At 42.9% G+C, this 23,440-nt stretch overlaps 1 protein-coding gene across 8 annotated transcripts in view; it reads left to right on the top strand.

The window, feature by feature from the left end:
- BCAS1 (brain enriched myelin associated protein 1) overlaps positions 1-22,334 on the top strand; it is a 159,232-nt gene extending 136,898 nt beyond the window's left edge. For 3 of the 8 annotated variants that reach the window (XM_061207791.1, XM_061207796.1, XM_061207792.1), the window contains exons 9-12: positions 4,596-4,769; positions 12,900-12,965; positions 18,888-19,151; positions 22,127-22,334. In XM_061207791.1, the coding sequence (XP_061063774.1) occupies positions 4,596-4,769; positions 12,900-12,965; positions 18,888-19,151; positions 22,127-22,201 (579 nt within the window). In that variant the 3' untranslated portion in view covers positions 22,202-22,334. The remainder of the gene's footprint in view (positions 1-4,595; positions 4,770-12,899; positions 12,966-18,887; positions 19,152-22,126) is intronic. The other 5 variants (XM_061207793.1, XM_061207794.1, XM_061207797.1 and 2 more) reach the window with 3 other exon arrangements.
- The last annotated feature ends 1,106 nt before the right edge of the window (positions 22,335-23,440 follow it).

Below are 23,440 nucleotides of genomic sequence, written 5' to 3' on the forward strand. Positions count from 1 at the left end.
TTAGATCAGGGAAACAGGTATTTCTCTTTCTTAGTGATGAACTTCTCAGTGGCAAGTGAAATAAAACCCATCCGTACCTGGATTAAAAAGAAAGTGGAATTTATTGGCTCTCATGCTCTCCCTTGGCTCAGCCTTCTTGGCCTGGCTACGTCCTCTGCCTTCCAACATCACATCAGCCAGTGCAGAGTAAAGGAGAAACTGGTCCAGCAGCAACCCTGCATGTCCTGGAATTTGTTCCTGTTCATTGACTTAAACGGGTTCCCATGCTCTGTTAGTCAGCATCTGCCAGGTTGTGTTGTAATAACAACCAAGCCCCAAATTCCAGTGGTTTTCAACAGCACAGATTCTTTTTTTTTTTTTTCTCACTCATGCTGCATATCAGCTGTAAGTTGGCTTGTGAGTGATCCTTATGGCCTCTTCCTACTGAAATCTAGATGGAAAAAGCAGCCCCTTCAACAAGGAGGTGCAGCTGGAATGGCAGAGAGAAAATAGTGCCATGGCTGAGCCATGGAGTAGCTCTTAAAACTTTCACTCAGTCGAGGTTTATATCATGTCCACTCACATTCCATTCTCCAAAGCAAGTCACACAGCAGTGGGCACGGATGTGTAATTCTTTTATAGGAAGGCAGAATGAATAATTGGGAAAATTCTACTTTCTGCCACATATTCCCATCCCTGAACTCATATGACCAAGGAGCTAGACCATGTTAATTGGCTTAGACCTGCTCAACCAGCTTCATCCATATTACATAGTATTAAAGTTAGGGAGGATTGTCCTCGCAAAGAAAACCTAGGGGGCTGAGAATGAGGAAGAATGTGAAAGAGTTACTGGTTATAAAAATAAAATCTCTACAGTGTCTTTGCAATTAAATAATCATGTTATAAATCAAATCAGAACGAATCCAAATAAGATTCTAAAATAAAAAATTTTAATATCAGTATTATTATGTCATGGGTGAAGTTTAAGTGGAGGAAATCCATTTTGCTATAAATCAGTTTCCGAAACTCACAGCTCTAGTAAAAACTGTGTAAACTGAATTTTAAGAGTAAATATGGTATATTACTAGGGGCAAAAAGTGAAACCTTTTGCTGAAATGTGTATTGTCCGTGTTAATTGTACTAGCCATCTACATGCAACATACAATATCCCCTACTGAAATCAAGCAAGGGAGATTTAATTCTAAAATATAGCACAAATCTAATTTTCACTCTGTCCACTGTACCCGAAGTTAAAATGTGCAGATGCAGTCATATATTCTGAATAAGGAACAACTTTTTCCAAAGCTCTGGCCTGGAAAGGAATCAGAAAACTATCCAAATAAAAATCAAATTCTTATGTCTGTATATGCAAATCAGATCCTCACTTAGCTCAAATCCTTCTAGATTTCCACGCTGGATGTCAGTGGATTTTTCTTTTTCTTGGCTGCTGAAAGCCAACTTCTTGGTCTGAGTTCAAAGCTAATGAGAGTCCCTAGAAGTCCCTCTTTTTCTTCCTATCGAAATAGTTGTGTTTTGAAGAATGGACTCTGGGCTAGGATTTATAAGTTGACACCCCCTTGACATTTGGAAAGGTCCAGTAAGAAAACCATTGGCGCTCAAATAAAGTTGATGTGCAGAGTTATTGCCATACAATCATTGTAAATGGCCCTCCAGGCTCTCCACACAAAAAACGAACTTGCTGCTTCAATCACAAATAAATCTGAACCAGAGTCAGTGAGTCAGACTCTGTTCATTACCTACCTAAGGGCCATTTCCCATTCCTCCACCCTTTTTCTCTTGATCTTAGGTAAGGTTGGCAACTACCACAGCCCCAAAGTATTTCACTGTGATTTGTCTAAACCAACAATCCCATTTTCTTCACCAATAATTAGTCTAGGGGTAAGGACGTGACCTACTTTTGGTCAATGAAATGTACCCTGAGTAGAGGATCAAAATACAGAAGTTCATCTGAAGCCACTCTTTTGCTGTGACTGTCCTTCCTTCTTAGGACATTGGATTGAGGATGTGATGCATGGAACTGTGGCAACTACTTTATATCCATGAGGCAGCAGATAAAAGGATGAAAATTCAGCATGACAAGGATGGCAGAGCCAAAGGATAGAAAGAGCCCAGGTTATAGAAACACTGTGGAGCCACCGAACCAACCCCATAACTTCCTACTTTTAACCTTCTTGTTCCATATTGTTATTGGTTAAGTCACTATTAGATATTCAGTTACTGGTAAACAACTCCATCCTCATTGAAATGACTACTTGCCTGTGGTGTGACTTTGGCTAAGTCATTCACTCATTATGATTCTTGATCTATAGAATAGGGATAATGTTATCTACTCTGAGCTGTCTTGAGTAACTCAGTAACTCTTTATTGAGGTAATATATTAAAAATACCTTGTACAACGTCTGACATAGTAAGAGTTATTGATATCTTCTCTAAATAGTGGACATGTGCATGGTGGGTGATTCCAGATAATTCATGCCCATGGAGTAAATGGCTCTCAAATAGCATAAGTAACAACCGCTAGTGTTAATTAAGTGCTTATTATGTGTCAGGCACGGTTCTAAGAACTTTACATGTGTTGCCTGATTTAATTCTCAAAACAACTTTCTGATGTGTGTACTATCCCCATCGAGAAATGAGAAATGAAAGCACAGAGATGTTGAGTAGGAAACTTGGATTAGAGCCCCTGGAAGGGGTAGGGTCAAGATTTAGGCCCAGGCAGGCTGGTTACTCTATCAGGCTGCCTACATTTCAGATGTACCCCAGGGCTCTTGTGGCTGAAGCTTATTTTTCAGAAATGCAATTAAATTAAGTCAGGCCTGGATGTGGAAACCCAGGACCACATTTGACCACTAATCTAGTCCCTTATTTGGCTCTAGTCTCTGCCTGGTTTCCTAAAGACAGGCCTGGGTTGAAGACAGACAGCCCAGCAGCAGAGCCTCTTCACAAACGTGCTTTGTTTGACTGTCTAGTGGTTTTAGTGTTTTACGGTCTTTCAATGGGATGACTTAACTTTCATTTGTCATAGTTCCCATCACTCCTTTTTGTCTTAAACCTGGTCAATCCATGCTGGCTTCACCTGCCTTGCATTCTGGGGACTTTTGACTTTATAACTCCCCAACCTAGATCTTAGATTACAAAAGGAAAATGCTGGAAGTTGTGTCAATACCTTAAGAAATGGAAGGTGAGGAGAGAATGCTATGATTTAATTGCCAGGTTTGGGGATGTTTCTGTATGCTGATTTGTTGATGGGCACCTTCCTGCTTCAGCTGACAATATAAAGATGAAGGGTCCTTCTCAATTTGGATCATTTGGGTTATTTGCAAACCAATGGTATATTCTGCATGGAGGAACGGAAAATGATTTCTCCACAGTCATTCTGTGTTTTTGGAAATGATTAAGTTCCCTTCCCCTCCTCCATAACAGCAAGAACAGGATTCGGAGGAAGCTGGGGGTCTGGCACCAGCCAAAACAAATGCAAAGATGCCTTTGGCTCTAGAGGACTTCCCTCTGCGGCAGAGATGACAAGTGTTTGTGTAAAGGGCCAGATAGTAAATGTTTTAGACTTTGCCGGCTACATGGAGTCTCCGTTGCCAATTTTTCATCTTTTTAAACAATTTTTCCAACCCTTTAAAAAATGTAGAATCTATTCTTAGCTCAGGGGCCATCCTCAGACGGGCTCTGGGATGAATTTGGTAGTAGTTTGCCAACCCCTGCCTGAGGAAACGAAAAGGAAATTATAAAACTCTTTCCAGGCCAACTAACTCTGTCGTGTTGCAAGGACCAGTGCAAACACAAAAGCTGTCCCAGGTGTGACTGGGGCACAGCCCAAATGGAGTGAGGCAATGCAAACAAACAAAATTTGGAATCAGAGCGCAGGTGAACCGTCTAAGGGCAGGGCTTCCATCTCAGCCCCCAACTGGTGGCCATCCCTTCAGACATTCAAGGGCCGCTGAGCTCACGAGGTACCCTGCTGGGGGCCATAAGGAACTTAGCCGGGGTTCTCTTGCCAAGTTCATCCTGCTTCTGAAAGCAGGAACTTCAGTCAAGTAACAAGAACAAGTGACTGGTCTGGGAAGAAGTGGGAAAATGAGTTAACGAGGAAGTCAAGGCCATTAAACTAAGAGGCTTTCACACTATCCTTTCTTGCAAAGAGGACGGTTTCTCCACAGCTGCAGCGAGCTAGGATGTGCAGTGGAAAACATCCCGGCCACTGTCCTAAGATTGTACTCTTAAGGAAATAATTACACAGGTCAGGTGTGATTTACCGTTATGGGAGACCAAACAGGTGGGTCTAATAGATTGATTGGAAGGGGTATTGAGCATGCTCTGAAGGGCAGTCCTTAAAAGGGACTCCCTAGCCAAGCCTTGTAGCTTCACAGGGCAGGAATTTTTTGTCTCTTCCACTTCAGCATATTTGGAGAGCACATGATATGATGTGAGTATTACTTCTTCAAGATGTGCCTGTGTATAACCTAGACTCCAAACTGTAGCTACCATGTGGTTGAGGGGAGAACCAGGACCCCACTTCATAAAACATGTCTGGGGGATGGGTTTTTTTTTTCCCCACTGTCTTATTACCTGGCAAAACAATCCAGGTGGTGTGTGAATCACAGGTAGAGGCTGTAAAGTCCGAAGAAGTAGAATCAGCCTTACAAACAGTGGATCTCAGCGAAGAAGGAGATTGCACACCTGAACCCGCAGAAGAAACGCTCAAGAGAGCGGAACGCAAAGCACCAAGACCCTCCCTGATGGCGCTTCTCAGACAGATGGTAAGCCCTTGCCTCCAGTTCAGGGAAACCGAAATACCCACATCAGCTTCTGAGACCAAAGAGCCCAGGTCAGGTGCTGAGACATGATTCTAGGTAGTATAGATGGAATATAAACCGAATGGGAGTTGTGCAGTGAGAAAATTCCCTTTCGTCCTCCTGATTTAATCACAGAGAATGTCTCTCTTTATTGCTAATTTTCCTTAACCTTTAACCCCTGCTAACTGCCTTCTTAACAAAGGAAGAGCTGGCCTGGGCTCCTGAGCTGTGGCAGACAACAGTACCAACCTGGAAGTTAATAGTGTTGCTTACTTTTAATTTTATTTATTTTTAAAAGTTTCCCTCTGTTTTTGGCAAACGATTCCATTTTCCTCGTTATGGTGATAATATGCAGTTTCCTTTGAAAATACGTTTATTTACATAAAGAACATAAGGCATTTTTAAAGGATTAATAGTTCAAGTTATATTTTGATGTTGGAAAACTTCTGAAGGGGACGTATGAGTGACACAAATTTGGGCAAAGCTGGTTTATAGATAATTCCAGAAAGGGTATGATATGAAAGGAAATGACGATTTTCTAATAGTGAGGGTGTATAATTTAGTTGGTGAATTTGCCATGTTTTTAATTTCTATAGAATGGAAAGAATCTGGGCAGACATCTTTGGGCGTCTGTGAAGAGTCATTTGCATAAAATATCTAAACATCCAGGAACTTAAGTAATATAATGCAATCAAGCCCCAATCAGTTGGAAGACAAAAAAACAAAAACCCATGTAAAAGGTCATTGGTTTAATTCTCTTTTAATGAAAAACAAGAATTTCATTATAGTGTGCCTTTTTTTTCAGGAGTATTTGGGAATTAATCCTTTGAGAAAGCAACTCTCTAATTTCACAAGCTCAATCTGTTAAGGAATTCTTTCTAGTCCACAAAACAAAACAGAACAAAACCCTTGCCAGTGGGAGATGAGGAATATTAGAAATCACTGTTAGAAACTGTTGACAGGAATCATTTTCTTTTATTGCTGAATTCTCATGGAGTAAGAAGTACTGGGCAGCCTGCATGGCTGGAACCCCATCTATATTCCTGGCCATTTATTCTGCAATTTGGCACTGAAAGTGGGCATCAAGATTTGAGATTTTTAAATCAATTTTTACATGACATCAGGAAAGAAAAGAACATTTGGCCTCTTTCTGGCAACCCATCTACGTTACAAATGGGATCCCCAAATAGCTCATCCCAACACTGAGGATGGTCCAGCTTTCTCGTTTCTGGAGGGAGTTGAGAGATACAAAAAAACAAAAAAAGCAAACAGAATGACTTTCTCTTCCAAATAATCAACATGAGACTTCTTCGTTTAAACGGGAGGAAAATATAAGAGACTCCAAATAAAGCGTGAAAGACCTCCAAACCACCCACTGCATCCATTCAAAACAAATCCTTAAATTCAAGTGAGGTTCCATACTTAAATTCATCCTCTGGAGTTATCCATTAGATGCTGTTTGGGGATATTTTCTAGCAGTAGAAACTGTGTTAGTCTGAACAAATTGGAAACCAGAGTCGTTTGGAGTTGATTCTCCACAGGATAGGGATGGGGTAGAAAAGGACACATTTCCCCAAGTAATCCTCAGTCACTTCACAGTGCCAGGTCTTATAATGTCCATTGTTCTTATTTCCTGTTGCCCACTAAAAGGGTTGTACCTGGGAGCTTGAATAGTATTGCTTCCTTTTAATGTTTAAACCCCCAAGCTTCCATGATTGAGATTTCCCCTAAAATTCCAGATATCTTAATTATTCTGGTCTTGCATTCTGTTTTGTTTTCATTAGAACATTATATTCCCATTGTAGTTAATTCAGGTACACAAAAGACAGGGGTTTTTTTCAAGTTCACCACAATTCCCACCACTCCCTATTGCCACACCCAGGCCACCTCCCTCATTTACATTACTGGTCTATCCCTGTGGGTATTTGAGTTTGCAGCCCCAGATACAGAGCCACCTCACTCTTTATAAGAACTTCATTGAATCACTTGTCTGGGTTTATCATGTTCTGATTAACCGTTGCACTATGGATGGACATTTGGTTTCCAACTTTCTGCATTTCATTTATTCACTTATTCAACAAATAATTATTAAGCTCCCACTATATTCTAGACAATACAGATACATAAATAGATGTGGTCCCTGTCCTCATGGAGAACAAAGCCTAGTAAGGAAAACAGACTTATTTTGAAGTCTGTGCCATATTCAGTGAGCACGCACCATGTATCTTCCACACGTGATCTCAGCTGCTTTACTAACCTGCATGAATATCGTTATACGCCTACTTTTTGCCCAGGTTTTAATATCCCCATAGTGCAGAATCCCGCAAGTCAGCTTCAACAGTTTTTTTCAGGAAACACTTCTGGGTAATATTTCATAGCTTCCAAACTAAAGTCTTTGGATTTATGTAGGGAGAAAAAAAAACAACAGAAAAACTGCTTTAAGAGCGTGAAGATAGAGGCAGCATCTGGCCCATCACTATGGGATTTTTATTTTCTATTTTTTTTAGTATGTGCCTGAGCATTATAATTGAATAAGTGAATGTTTTAAACTGATTTTAAGTATTTTCAGCAAAATATAGTTTTTTAAAATAATTGGTTTAATAGAAGAGAAAACTCAATTGCAGACATATCACCCTTGTTTTATAATCAGGGTTTCCATTCATCTGATCATTGATTTTCTACTTTCTAGCCTTCCCTTCCCTTAAATTTCTTTCAGATGGTGTATTTTACTATCCCATGGCAAAGTACTTCTTGGTTGAGTATTTTTTTTAAATAAATGCATTTCCCAGTTCATTTCTAAAGTGATCTTTTTCTTTCCAGAAATTAATCTTTCATAAAAATAGAAAGAAGATCATTTTTCAAATAATTATATTTCAGGGAAAAGAAAATAGTCATAGAAGTCCTAACATTGCAGTGGGCACATGTAGGTATAGCACTTCACAAAAATCCTATGGGCTCCTACAGACTTTCGAAAAAATTGCAAGGAATAGCTAAGACATCTGTCACGCCCTAAATAGAAAAAGAGTCTTATGTGTATTAATTCAACGGTATGTCAAGAAATTGGCTATTTGAAGCACTAGTATATTTTTACAAAGTGCGTGGGTGGAGTACTGTATTCATGTACCCACAAACCAGGTAGGCAGATGAAACCAGAAAGGTGGTGGATGGAAATACAAACATATAGATTTATACTTTATCAATATTAATAACACCTTACACTTGAAAAGTGCTTTCTCCTGCAAACTATTGTCACATACATTGTTTCATTTAATCCTCCTCCTGTCTCTTTCTTTAGACCATTAGTTTTGTAAGAAACTCTTTGTTGGAATAACCTTCTCAGGCTTAGATAAGAAAGACTCTTGAACTTTAATACTGGGCAAATTAAAGGCCCAAGTGAGACAGCCATGAAATCAGAGGGATTTTGTTAATTACATTCAATCTAATAAATCTAAGAAAACCTGCTGAAATTGACTGTCTTGTGGAAAAAGGAGAATAGTTTGTAAGGATAATTATAAAACAACAAACAGGAGTCTTTTAGCCAAAGGTTTTGATCTCAGCTTCTTCCCTGAGTATTAAAATATGAATACTGAGTTGTTCTTTAAGGTAAGGTTTCTGAAAGCAGCATTTGTTTGGGGCAATTCGTGTCTCCATCGGGGACTTGCATTTTTTCCTACCCTAAAAGGGGACTCTGGAGTCATTTGGCAGGTCTCAGCTATTAATAGTAATAATAATAATAGCTACTGTTTGTTTCCTGCATGCAAATGATGTGGCCAGGCCCGGGCTAAGCATATTGCATGCATTAACTCATTTATTAATATAAAAACCCTGTGAAACAAACACTCTTACTGGCCCACTGTGCAGATGAGGGCACGAAGACTCAGTGTTTAAGTGACCTGCCCAAGGTTGCAGAGCTGGTCAACAGCAGAGCCAGAATTCAGAGTCAGGCTTTCGTTGCTTCTAAAGCTGACCCTTGTTATTGCTGCCTCCTGTGCTTCTGGCAGCTATTTTATTTGAGAGTAAATAGAACAACTGTAGCTCCATTTTTGTGATTCTCTTATTAATGTTTTCTGTGGAAACATCATGTTTATGTGTTGGGCTTACCTGAAATTACACTTACCTGAAATTACAACAAAGCACAAGAAAGCAGAATTCATACACGTCTTACATAAAGCTTGGACGAAAGTTTTCTGAATATACTTGTCACTAAAATGAGATTTATCTTGGCTGTGTCATTTTGTCTGAATTGTCCGATTCCATTTCAGGTGAGCATCTTGGTAAAACACAAAGATTGGACTCATAACCTTTGTTTATCCTGGAAGTTTCTAGCAGGTCCAGTTCTTTAGATTTGTTGTAATGAGGTTGATTTAGTAAACAGTCAGGCTCCTCTACTCACACTAAATTAAAATATCCCAATTCTTCCTTTAAATCTCAACTTCAGTTGGAATAGATCTCTATCAAAATACATTTGTATTCCTTTCAAAGAGATTTGAACTGACCATCAAACATTTCCACTAGAATTTTAAATACCTAAGTGATATATATCAGAGATGCTTCAAACATTCTTCAGAGTATCAAGCTATAGGAATGCATGACACAATGAAAGAAATTAAAAAGTGATTTCATTAATATGCATGTCTTGGATTCACAACCAGATCCCATTTCAGCACCGCAGGCTGGATGTCCTGAGATGCTTCATCTTTGATTCTTGTGAATAAAAATAAACTCTTTGTAAAGAAAGTTGCTCAGTATCACACTGGGAAATCTCCACAATTACTTAATAGTCTTCAAACTGTTCTTTAAAGTACTAAATAGTCTCTGAAAGCATTTTTGTCTCTTTAAACAGCAACTCTGTTTTTTTTGACAGCTGGGAAAAATAAGCTTCTGTGGTTATGGTCCTTTGAATAGAAAGCCCAACAGGAACTATTTTAATTTGTCACTGAAAGAGGGCTCTGCAAAGAGGAAAGAGGAGGGGTAGAAAGAAAACAAAGGAGAGAGGGAGAGAGGGAAGGAGAAAGGAAAGAAGGGAAGGAAGGAGGAAGGAAGGGAAAAAGGAAGGGAGGAAGGAAGGAGGGGAGGAATTGTTAATAACTGCAGGTATTGAAGAGACCTCAGATGGACTTAGTAAGACCCTTAGTCTAAACTCAGCATACAGTCACCTTTGCATAAATACAGTTTTATATGCCTCAAAGTGAACAACAGAGAAAAATCATAGAAAAACTCGAGGTATTTTCCCTTTTTTTTTTAAAGACTTTGAACCTATTTGCAATGATTTCCCTGGCAGCATGAGGGTCTGTTTTCAGGATGGTAGCCTAGATCCACTACTGTCAAGGGAGCCTTCTGATTAAATCCAAATTCTCCCTCAAGGGCTCGCTAGGAAAGGAAGGAAGAAGAAAATCAATTTTAACCTTAAACTGGCAGGTACCTAACACTAACCAAATTGAAACAATTAAAGGGAAGTTAAAAATCTCTCTCCCTTAGCGCGTATAACATGACTCCTAATTATCCATTCAGGTTTTGCTTTAAAAAACCATGTTGGTTGGTTGGTTTTTGCCTTTCAACATTCCCTAAAGGCCACCTCATGAGGACAGGACCCTGTATTCTACAGGACCCTAGGGAGTATGTTTGAGTAGGCGGGGCAGTTACAACACAGCCTGAATTCTGGAGGCCCCGTGAAATCCCAGAGTGGTAAAACTCTTGGGTGAGAGTTGAAAGAGCTAGTTGCAGGGAGAGAAATAATAACTGAGAGCCCTTTCTTTTTCTAAATGTTCTCAAGAAGATTGGTCCTTGTAGAACAATGCAGAAGACCTAGAGGAAGAAGAAAACCACCTTCCATCTGATTGGGTCTAAATTGTACATAGAGAACAGATCCTTATTTGCCTTTGGGTTGAGCAGCTTGGGGAAACCCATGACAATGATATCTCTAAGAAAAGTGCATGGAACTTCCAGACACCGGGAGTTCAGGCTGAAGAAAGAGTTCAGGAATGGCTTCTCCATTCCTAACCAATGAAGAAGTAGATATCAACGTTCTAGCCTATGCCTAGCTCTGGAAAGGTTGCTTTGGGGGTAGGAAGGATATTGGAATTCTCATACTGTGTTCAACCATGGACAGTCCTAGTCAAGTCTTCTGAATCAGAGAACAGCACCAAGCAGTAAAGACAAGCATATTTGTGCCCTGATGATAGGCATGTCCCATAAACATCCCTATTTGAGATTTTCAACCTCCACCTTATCCAAGCCCTTATCATTTTTCCTAATTAGGTAGCTTCATAGTAGATGCTCAATAAGTATTTGTTCATTGAATGGTACCTCCTACCTTCTAGGGGCAGTGTGGGGAGGAGGTTAAGAATGTAGAAGATGGGGCTTCCCTGGTGGCGCAGTGGTTAAGAATCCGCCTGCCAATGCAGGAGACACGGGTTTGAGCCCTGGTCCTGGAAGATCCCACATGCCGCGGAACAACTAAGCCCGTGTGCCACAACTACTGAGCCTGCGCTCTAGAGCCCACGAGCCACAACTGCTGAAGCCCGTGTGCCACAACTACTGAAGCCCACGCGCCTAGAGCCCATGCTCCACAAAAAGAGAAGCCACTGCAGTGAGAAGCCTGCACACTACAACGAAGAGTAGCCCCTGCTCGTCGCAACCAGAGAAAAGCCCGCGTGCAGCAACGAAGACCCAAAAGCAGCCAAAAATAAAAAATAAATAAGAATGTAGAAGATGGACTCGTTGCCATAGTGCCAAATCATGGCTCCCAACCTGCTACTTCCATGACCCATGTTAGTTTCTTGAAGCTTCCATTTTCTTGCTGGTAAAACAGAGCAATAAAATTGTTCCTCTAAAGGCTCTGGAGTGATAAATATATGAACTAATGCATGTTATTATCTCATTTAGTACAGTTCCGGGCACTTAGCACTCCACTAAAAGTTAGCCGTCATAAATAATAATTTTTATTATCTCTGCTAATATGAGTACCCTGTCTCAGATTATAGAGGTGCATAATATTAACCAGTAAAAAAAGTACTGAATGCTTTAATGTTTGTAACTGTTCTTCGTGCGGGTGTTATATAGGTTCTTGCTGTCCGCAAGCAGAACAGCCAAGATAATAACAGTGGAATCCAAAGTCTTCCTCTTTGTGCCACAGAGCTTAACCTCCACTTCCTACAATCCCTCCCTCTAGCCAGGAGGAGGAGACCATAAGCATTGAAAAAATACGTGGGGTTAGACCTGAGTCCAGATTGTTAATAAGAACTGAACAATTCATTGCCAGATTTCTTAGGTCTTCTATCAAGCATCAAGCATAGAACATTACTAAATCCACAGCTAAAACTACAGACTCCAGTATTGGTCCGTATTTGTCTATGGCCAGTTAGCTTAAAGCAGTGATGCCTCAGAATCACCTGGAGGGCTTATTAAAACACAGATTGCTGGGTCCCAACCCCGAGAGTTACTGACTCAGTAGATCTGGTGTAGTTCTCAGCGTTTGTATTTCTATCAAATTCCCAGGTGACGCTGAAGCTGCTGGTCCCGGTATCACACTTTTAGAACCTTGAGCTTAGACTGTTGGTTTAAGGACCCAAATCTGTGACGTCAACCCCATTCAGCCCTGTCCCTGATGCCGCTGGCCACAGGGGGCGCTAAAGATTGGAAAATAGAATGTTCGACATAGCCCATCTCTCTGCCAGGGGCAAAAAAATACTACAACAAAACACCCACCACTTAGATGTTACCAATAGATAGCTACCAATGGTATAATTGTTTATTTACTTATTCATTCATTCTGTATGTTCAACCACCTTCTGGTTCCAGCATCAGTATTTTCATCATCATTTGTTTATCCCAGAATTACCTAATCCCAGGGTTTAAGACTTTTATTGTCATTATTTTTGGAGACCAACACTTGAATTTAATCAGACTCTGGTTATAGACCACATGGAAATCACGTGACTCACGAGGAATGCGTTTCTAGTTGGTCTTCCATTTGTCTTGACCTTGAATCTCAACAATGAATGACTGAGGTTATCCGTTTCACAACCTCCCTTGCGTTCTCCATGTTGCTGTGCTTGTGGTAGCTGAAAGGCCATTGTCTGTTTGTTATTTTAGTCAGTGAAAGGGGATGGAGGGATCACCCACTCAGAAGAAATAAATGGGAAAGACTCCAGCTACCAAGTAAGTGATCTGTAAACTCGGTTCAATGGTGGGTTTAGCTGGCATGTTCTTGGTTCTTTCCAGCCTCATTTCTGATGCAATTCTCAACCACAGCCAACTCATTTGATGTCTCTAGATTGGGTGCCTACTGTATACCAGGCACCATCTTGGGCTTTGCAGATGCAAGCACGAACAAGCTAGAGTTCCTCAGCTATTTCTTACTGCAGAGCTCCTTCACGTGCTCTTCCCTCTCTCCACATGGACAGTTCTTTCCCATTCTTCACATCTTGGCCTAAATGTCACCTCCTCAAAAAGCTGTTCCCTTTCCACCCATCATCCCTGTATCTTGTACTTTTACTTCATGGCACTTATCACACATTGAAATAAGTCATTTGTCCATTAGTTATCTGTCTCCCCTACCCCTTCCCACCCCTGTCTGGAGTATTTGTAGAGCAAGGAAGGGGCCTCTTCTATTTTTTTTATCACACTGCATGGTGCCTGGTACATAGTAGGAGCTTTTTCTGGAATAGATGTGTGAAAGACATGGGATCAGGCGGTTCGTTTCTATCATTTTCTCTATCCTAAAGAGACAGCTGTGACATTTTTATAACTATATGTATTCTTTTTTTTCCCAGTGGGATCATCTCATGCTCAACACCCTATTTTATAACCTGCACTCTTTTTTAACTTAGAAATATACCTCCACAAAAATGTCATCAAATATTCTTGTTCTAATTTTGGCAATACAGAGATGTGGTTAAGAGCATGGGTTGCAGACTCAAACTGCCCGGGTTTGAATCCTGGCTCAGCTATTTTTTAGCTGTGTGACCAAAGGCAAATTACCAATCTCTCCATGCCTCAGTTTCTCATCTGTATAATGGAGCTAGGAAAAGTGCTGCCTTATAGGGCTGTCATATTTAGATGAATCCATACATGTAAAGCACTTAGAACATTCCTGGTATAGAGGACTCAATAAATGCGAGTTGCTGTGTTTATCAGCATGAGCTGCCATAACAAAATACCATAGAGAGGAGAGAGAATGAGTATTTTGGTGTCTCTTCTTACAAAGATACTAATCCTATTGGATCAAGGCCCCATCTTTATGACCTCAATTAACCTTAATTACTTCCTTACTCCAAATACTTTCACATTGGCTTTATATGGCTTCACCATATAAAGCCATAGCTGTTGCTGTTGTTTTATTACTATTACTATTATGCTTCTGATGAGAAATTATCACCCTATAATGTTGTTCATATCACACACACACACAAATTCCAGCAATTACAAAATAATTTATGATATTTCTACTTCCATAATAATTAGTTTATCCTGTATATTTCGACGTGGAATATATTGCTTTTTAGTGCATTCAAATTATTTTCATTTTTCTTTTTTAACTTATTACTATACCTGCCCCCTAAACCCATACTCTAGACCACTTTGGAACCAAAAATCCCAAAGGTTACTACCTTGGAAACATGATAAACTTACGTTATTCACCATGAAACACTGAAATATGTTTGTACATTTTGTCTGGAATCTGACAGTGAAACAGTTATGCCAGTCATTTTGGTGATTCTAAAATCTGAAAACAGTCAGTGGAAATTTGAATGAGCTGGAAACGTCATTCTATTTACACTCATCTAGAAATGTTTTGAGAATTCTATTTTCCAGGGCTTTCGATCCAGACGTGAGGAGATTGGTGTGTACTATTGGGAGATGACAAATGCTTAGTTTAACTTTGGGGGGTGGGAATAGACATTCTCTGCTCCTTTTAGATCTGCCCTCTGAGTTATAAAAGCCTTAGTTGATGTTTCCATGAAAAAAAGCCCAAGAAATTCCCAGCCTGGGTTGGCTTCCAGTGTCTGAATCAAATGGGATGATCCAGTAACCTTGTCCTCCAGCTTCCTGCCAGCATCCCTGGGTTCTAGGAGGGGAGACACTCGGATTATTCAGATGGGAATAATTTTTGTTATAAATTTTGAGACAGCGTCAAGCCCCAAGCAAAGGTTCTAAATCTTCTGCATTTCATGACAACGCAATCATGCACAGTTCAGATTCTTAGCTCACTCTGAAGGTAAGGAACCGGCCATGTATTGTTTCCAGAAGTTGGTTTCTAAGCCAGTCTAAAAAAAAAACTTAGGCCTAATAGGGATGGAGTAACCATGTGGTAAATGGATATGACACATTGAAAGCTCCCCTCTTGAAAAATATCAGTGTCCCATGAGAGCTGTTGGTTTGTAGGGACTTCCCACTACATACCCGAGTGATGTGCTAAGGGAAGTATTTTGGAAACACTTGGAAGGCGAGTTACTGGCCATTCATTCAGCCCATTTTGATGGCGATCTACCATGTGTCAGGTGAGGTGCTGGGGATAAAGCAATGGAAGAGAGACAGAGGAGTTTCGTGCTCCGGAGGGAATCAGAACATTTCCAAGTGAGCAAAGAAATCCCCGCGATGACTGCAAACATAAAGAAAATTTAGGGGCTTCCCTGGTGGCGCAGGGGTTAGGAATCCGCCTGCCAATGCAGGGGACACAAGTTCCAGCCCTGGTCCGGGAAGACCCCACAGGCTGCGGAGCAACGAAGCCCCTGCACTATAATTACTGAGCCTGTGCTCTAGAGCCCGCGAGCCACAACTACTGAGCCCATGTGCCACAACTACTGAGCCCACGTGCCACAACTACTGAAGCCCGTGCTCCGCAACAAGAGAAGCCACCGCAATAAGAAGCCCACGCACCGCAAGGAAGAGTAGCCCCCGCTCGCCACAACTGGAGGAAGCCCGCGCGCAGCAACAAAGACCCAACACAGCCAAATAAATAAATATTTTAAAAAGAATACACTAGGGAAAGGTAGTTTAAAAAAAGAAAAGAAAATTCAGCAGTGTTCCACAAGAAGGGGGTCATGCGTCCTTAGACCCTCTAATCAGGGACTGTGTCTCCAAGGAGGTGATGACATTTGAGCTGAGACCTTCTGGGAAAGAAGCAGTCCTCTGAAGCCCTGGAGACAGACGGCGCAGAAGCACAGCCAATAGGAAGCTCTGAATTGAGAATAAGTTTGTTCAAGAAAAAAAAGCACCGTGTGGCTGGAGCAGAATGAGCGGGGGGGACGGGGGGAGGGGACGGGGGGGTGGGATAGAAGATGAGGCTGGAGAGACACGGGGACTCGATTCAGCAAGCATCTATATTTCTTGAGCGCCTTGTCTACACCCGCAACTTGGATGCACAGCCCCTCAGTCACTGCTGGGAGTGTTAAGCCAGGACGACCAACTGATCCCAGTTTGCCCGGGACGTTCCTGGTTTTAAAAATGCAGGTTCCATATCCTAGAACCCCCTCACTCCCAGACAGACCAAGACGGTTGGTCCCTTTATGCTTGGCATCCAGACACTGTGCAGTGGGCTTTCCATTACTAGCTAATTTAATCCTTACTTAACACCATGAAGTATGATTTGTTTGTTTGTTACTCCCACACAGAAGAGGAAGCTGAGAGATCACACCATTTATTCCAGGTCATACAGCAAGGATGTGATGAAACCAGAACCACACCATGTTTTTGTTTTTGTTTTTGTTTTGTTTAATTTTTTATTTTATTATTATTTATTTATTTTTGGCTGCGTTGGGTCTTTGTTGCTGTGCGCGGGCTTTCTCTAGTTGCAGCGAGCAGGGGCCGCTCTTCGTTGTGGTGCGCGGGCTTCTCACTGGTGGCTTCTCTTGTTGCGGAGCACGGGCTTTAGGCACTCAAGCTTCAGTAGTTGTGGCATGCAGGCTCAGTACTTGTGGCTCGCGGGCTCCAGACCGCAGGCTCAGTAGTTGTGGCGCACAGGCTTAGTTGCTCCGCGGCATGTGGGATCTTCCTGGACCAGAGCTCGAACCTGTGTCCCCTGCATTGGCAGGCGGATTCTCAACCTCTGCGCCACCAGGGAAGTCCACACGCCATGTTCTTTTGACTCCAGACACTAAGCTTTTAGCTACTCACTGTACCTTAAAATCTTCTATGCAACAAAAACAGTTAACAGGGTGTTTGAGCAGGGTCACTGGTTTCTGGCCTTTGTGCAGAGCAGCACAGTGGGAGTTTCTGTCTCTTTCTGAGGCGAGTATGTGCTCTGGGCCCTCTGTTATACTTGACATCTGTATCTTAGCATTTGCTACAACTTCGGCAACTGGGATCTAACAGAAATATTCAGGACATGTGCTTGTAAAACATCTTCTTGGGCTGCACTGGATGTCTGAGGCTTTGTTCTCCAAGGAGTTCTGCCCTCCAGGGGGGCGCTGCAGCCTGGGGAGGCCTTCAGGACAGGGGAATTTTCTCTGTCTTCTTGCTCATTTCTAAGGGGTGTGTTTGATTCATGGATGTGAAATGACAGTTCTATGCCCTTTGAATCAAAACTGCCACTTAGTCATAGAACTTTGTGACTTGGGGACAACACATAAATTTTATGAATCATAAGTTGTAAATATGTATCCAGTGGGCCAAATGTAGCCCACAGGGATAATTGTGTTGTGGTTGTTTGCTGTGAACAGGGCTTTAAAACTTTCGATGTCAATATTTTTAAATTGACATATTTTGCATTTAAAATAATTCGATTTCAAGTTTCCATTGAAAACATAGAAGATATGACAGCACTGGGGCTGTAATCCTACATCGTATCTTTTGGTGGGTCTGAGCAGTTGTTGCCCCTTTAGACAAGGCATGTGGCATTCAATTCACCACAATCCCCCTCCTGCAAATTGTCTCCCCAACATCAAAGCCAGCATAGCTTGAACTGTTTTTCGTACACTAGAGAAATATTTCTTTGGCCTTATGCTGCTTTCACAACTGGGGAAATAAGTTCACCATATGATTATTCTTACCCCTAGCCTCTTTCATGTTTTCTTTTTATCTGTCTGGCCCCCAGAGTCATTTCAGTTCAAGTAAATTATGGGGAAAAGTCTTTTACTTCCTAACAGATTTTTGGTTGTCTGTAATTTACCTAGAATTTTGGATTTTACAGCCTTACTCCTCCAAATTGTAGGAACCAAGTAGGAATGCAAACATTTCACTTTACCATGAAAAGATGTATGTTCAAAACTAAAACAATTATCTTCTTTTACCACTGTTTTATGAAATGACTGTTTCACGCCAGAAATTAAGATAGACATAATCATAAAGAAAAGACCAAGCATCCCCAAGAAGAGTCATATGTGGTTGCAAGTGGGAGAAATCCTCTCAAAGCTGGCTCATACAAAAAGGGGCTTCAGGAACAGCTAGATCCAGGGGCATGTGCGATGCCATCCATATGTGGGCTCTTTTTCCCTTTCTCTCTCTTCATCTCTCAGCTCTGCTTTCCTCTGTGTCTCATGGTTTATTTTTCAAGAACAAAGAAATTCCATTTCCAGGATTTTTTCTGGAAATTGTGGTGGTTCTGGAAGCTCCAGGCTTTCATCTTCACAGCTTCAAGTTCAAGGAAAGGGAACTGACCTCTCTCTCGCTTGTTTTAGCAAAGCCCTGAGATTAGCTCAGGTTTAGCTGCCTTTGCCCAGCTGGAACCAATCCCAGCAGCCCAGTCACGTGCAGTGCTCTGACTGGCCAGGCCTGAGTCATGTGCCCTTTGTTCAGGGATGAAATTAGTGTGTCGAAACCACAGGGAATAAACCAGAGAGAAGGGTGGTTCTCCAGGGAAAACCCAGGTTCTAGTTCCCGAAGAAGGAGTAAAGAATGCTTGCTGAGGAAGTTTTCATTAATGAATGAATGATCAGATTGGTAAATAAATGTCCCCACTGTGACCTCATACCAGAAAAAGTATTTCCACATTTTTCTTATTTTTTTCCATCTCACCCAGGAATCCTGAACACGTAGACACCATCCAACCTTTGAACATCTCTGTTTTAACACGTTTACTCACCTGCTACTGAGCGTTGTCTTGCAGCCACTAGAAATGCATTTTGTTTGAACTTGCTCTAGGCCTCAGAGTCGACTGAGAAGGCGGTGGTGCCGCCGGAGTCAGAACCGGCAGCCGCTGGCCAGAAGGGCAAGGAGGGCTCCTCCAAGGACAAGAAGGCGTCCGCCGAGACCGAGAAGCAGAAGAGCAGCAAGCCGGAAGCCAAAGAGACGGCCCCGCGCGCGGAGCCGGCCCCGGTGGAGGTGAACTCGCTGCGGGACGGGGACAAGCCCCAGAAGAGGCTCGAGAAGCGGCGACAGCCCCTCGGGGGCTTCTTCAAGGGCCTGGTGGGTGGACGCTTTGCCTCTTCTTTCTGGGCTTTTGGGGCGGGGGTGTGGGTCCCGCCTCCAAAGGGGACCGGCTGGCCAGGGGGTGGCTGGGCCTTGGCCAAACACCGAGGACCTGCTGTGTGCCAGGCGGAGAGAGCATGATGGGCGCAGGCATCGCTTTTCCGCGGCCACAGGCAGGTGTGATGCTGATGCGGGCGGCGGGGGGGCGGAGCTGGGAGGCAGGGGCGGGCACAGGAAGGGAGCCTGAGGGTGAGGACGTGGCCTGGCCTTGGGTTTGGGAGGAGGGGGGCGGGGGCTTCTCAGAGGTTCCATATGAGGAGGGGCCTCAAGTTAACCTGTAGAGGGATGAGGCAAGGGGAAGTCTGAAGGCAGGTGAGGTCCAGGCCATGGGAACAAAGGTGTGTGGGGAAGACAGCACGGATCTGAGGCTCAGTCTGGCTGGAGGAGAGGGAATACAAGGATGGGGTAGGTTGGCAGGAACAGGTGATGATGAGAAGCAGGGATGCTCGTCTGTGGCCAAAGACAGCCTTGTGGAGTTTCCACCAGGGAAGCCGCTCTGAGCCTGGCCCTGGGTGGTGGGTATACAGACCAGGCTAAAACTTATTAGCTCCTTCCCTCTGGGGAAGTCCAGTGAGGGGTGAGTGGAGGCCAGACATTAAATAATGAATTAAGCTTGGGGTTCTTTATTTGTGTCTATTTGGTTCGTCTCTGTCTCCTTCTCCAGACTGTTAGCTTAGGGAAGGCAGTGGCCAGACCTGTCACGGGCAGACGTGCTGTCCCCTCCATCCCGCCACCCACCCCCGCCAGCGTGTGGCTAGAACACAGTCGACACCCAAGCACTGTCTGTTGATGAACGAATAGATGGAGTGAAATATGATACTAGTAAAGGTTTCATTATATCTGGGATAACGTAAATCCTGGCAAACAGGGAGAGTCTGAAGAATCATCACCCAAATAATAAGATGATCAAGCGTAAACTAGGAGAGACAAGTGAACTCATACCCAGGGCCCGTGGGAACGTGGGTTGAGCCAGGAGGGCCAGGCAAGGAAATACTACTGGCATCAGCTATGGGGCCAGTGAACTGGGGTTCACCTTCATGTTGCAATAAAGATGGGGTAGTTACGTGAAGCAAACTGTCCTAATCATTCCTAACTATTCCGTTTTATGAATATCTGTAGACATTGGTGCCCTCTAATATTATAGATAGAGGTGAGGTGAGGGCTGTGGTTCCTCTGGCCCCAGTTTGGTCTTTAGAAGCATCTCTGGGGAGTTTATTAGAAATACAGAATCTCAGGCCCCAAGTTTAAAATTTTATGATCAATGTCATCTATTTCTGTCTCATCTTTGTGTCCTTGAGTATGTGTGTAGAACCTCAGTTTGAGGCTCACTTTCTAGTGGGACACATGGAACTATAAAGTAGATAAATTAAAAAACAAAAATGTGAGTGTGGGAAGTCACGGAGGGAAAATAAACATGGTAATGTGATAGGGTTACGCTGGGTATGAGGACAGCAGTACGTGTGCAACTTGGAATCTATGGATCCAGAAAGTGTTTCTGAGGAGATAATACTTGAGATGAGACAGGATTGATTATCGGTGCCAGACAGGAAGAGAGCAAGGCTCTTTGTTCCAGGAGGAGGGAACAGCATGTGCAAGGGCCCTGGGGTGGGAATGAGCTTTGTATGTTTGAGGCCCCCCCGTTGGTGGGAGGTGGTGAGCTAGGTGAATAATAAAAGTCGCTAAGTTTGGAGCAGTGGGCAACTCATGCTGGCTGTACAGGCTGTGCAAAGAATGTTGACATCATCCTACTTAAATTGGGAAGCTATCAAAGGGTGTTAAGCAAGGAAGTGTTGGACCTTTGTTTATAGCCTTTAAAGACTATTTTGCTGCTATAGTGCAGAAATGGCTATAGAGTGGCAAGAGCAGAAATAGATGCCCAGGGTAACACTTCTAGGGTTACCTGGGAGAGCCAATGGCAGTTTGGCATTGTGATGCCTGCAGAGATGCCAAGACGTGGGCAGGTTCTAGATAATAATTACAGTTCAAGTCACCGAGCCCTTCCTCTGAGGCTGTGCTTCACTTATATTCATCATCTCTTTGATTACGGCAATGTCCCTTTGAGGTAGAAATGCTTATTCTTCAAGTTCTCCACCTTCGCGTTGTCAGGAGACACCCAGCAGTGGTGGAGAAGGAGGGAGGGGTTTCCTGCCACTTTGCAAGGATCCGATCAAGCCCTGAGGACTGCCATGCTGGACACATTTCCCTGGGGTTGTCTGACCCCTTTCCTGAGAGGGCAGCGCTGGCAGCAGAACTGGCACCAGCTGGGGGCCCATCGAGGCCGCGCCGCCTACAGGAAACGAGCCTCTGGCCCCCTCACCCCCGCCCAGCCCAGCCTCAGCCCTCAGGCCAGCCACTCCCTGCGTGACCTTTGCCCGCCTAGTGACATCCCCTTCATTCTGCCCCTTTCTCCCTCCTCCTCCATATGCTGCTTGGATTCTAACAGAAAGCAGCCTACTTGGTATTGCATGAAAACTTTGCAAAGATACGTTTTGTAAGAAAAGTAAACAGGCAGTGTGGTTAGAAAGTGATTCGAAAGGGTGACGGAAGTGAGCTCTAACTGCGGCAGGTTTTCTACGCCCCAGGTACTAAGTACATTACAAGTCAGGACTCACTTTATCTTGGAACAACCCCCTCCGAGATAAATGTTATCACCTCCATTCTAAAGATGAGGAAACTGAAGCACCAAGAGTTCAGCCATTTGTCCAAGATTTCACAACTGCTAGAAAGTAATATAACCGGACGCTGAACTCGGGCATCTCATTGGAAACCGTTCTCTTACCCACTGCCCACGAATAAGGTGTATTTATGTGGCACAGCGCCTGGCACAGAGTGGGTGCTAAATAAATGGCAGTTGTTGCTGTTGATGTTACAGCTCTTCACTAGGATGCAACTTCTTGTATATTTCTCTCCAGGGACCAAAGCAGATGTTGGACGCTCAAGTGCAAACAGACCCCGTATCCATCGGACCAGTTGGCAAATCCAAGTAAACAAATCACCACGATTCCCACCAAGTTCTGCCACCAAGAGGTCTTCTCCCTACTCCATCTCCTCCCCAACCCCGCTCCATGTATATATGTTTTCTTCTGATGGCCATCAAATGAAATTCTGCCTACAAATTAAGCCTGAGCTGTTGTATATTGAGGTGTATTATTTCTGTCTCTGGTCCAGTCTTTCCTGGTAAATAACTGTCAAGATGGTTTAGCAGGTTAACGAGCCAGGTCAGAAGAGTCGATGGTTGCCAAGCAGGTGGGGGGAGGGGGCCGAGGACTGCCTTCTGGTGAAGTTATGAAAAATGGCCGGTGACGAGTAAGTTGCAGAAGGAAAACGCCTGCCTGAAGCATCCTCTCAGCTTGAAGAGGAGAGACAAGAATCGTTTGTTTAAGTTCACGTCTCAAGGAGGGAAAACGTGGGCTCTGTGTTGGGAGGTTGCCAATTTTCTGGAACGGAATGTGTGGGGAATGACAAAGGAATGAATAAGAGTTGTTTTACAAATAGGGTCCTTGAACGTTACTGACGAGGGGGAAAAGATTGACTGGAGAGGGCTTGACATAATTTGGGAAAACAATTGCTTTTTGAGGCTTAGTGACAAGGGCGGGGATTACAACTTCAAAAAAACACAGAAAAACAAACCAAACCGAATAAATGAAGTTGCGAGTTTATTTTGCAACACTAGGGGGCGCCAAGGTCTCCATTTTCATCCCGCATCCTGCATCCCTAACAAAGATTTCGGTCTCTGCAATCTTACATTATTAATGTTTCTCAGATGGCTGAGGGGCTTGCTTCATCTGTTCTGTCTGACACTTATCTCAAGTCTGTCTGTAATTTCCTAATGTTCTCAGGATGTGCTCTGATAAAACCCTCCCTATAACCCCAGTTAATAATAAAAATTTACAGAAGATTATTCAAATACCTGAGTTTTTTTTAATACTTGTACAGAGGAGTACATAGGACGATGAGTGTATTAAAATGTAATCCAAAGTAGCCATATGATTGACTGATACCATGTTACTGTATCTTTTTCTGATTTAATAAAAAGTACATTTACATCTGAAGGATCTTTTAATTTTCAACTTTGAAAGCAGGTCTCTCGTGCTCTATGTCGGAGATGCCTTTATCTTCCACAGTAGAAAATCAGTGCTTTTCTTCCATCTTATCTCTTCTCCCAGATCCTTCTCAATTTCCTTGTATGTGGGCACGTGCACGTACAAATGTGTGCACATGTATAT

This window comes from Eubalaena glacialis, chromosome 13 (assembly GCF_028564815.1).
Source record: "Eubalaena glacialis isolate mEubGla1 chromosome 13, mEubGla1.1.hap2.+ XY, whole genome shotgun sequence".
NCBI classification, from domain to species: Eukaryota; Metazoa; Chordata; class Mammalia; order Artiodactyla; family Balaenidae; genus Eubalaena; species Eubalaena glacialis.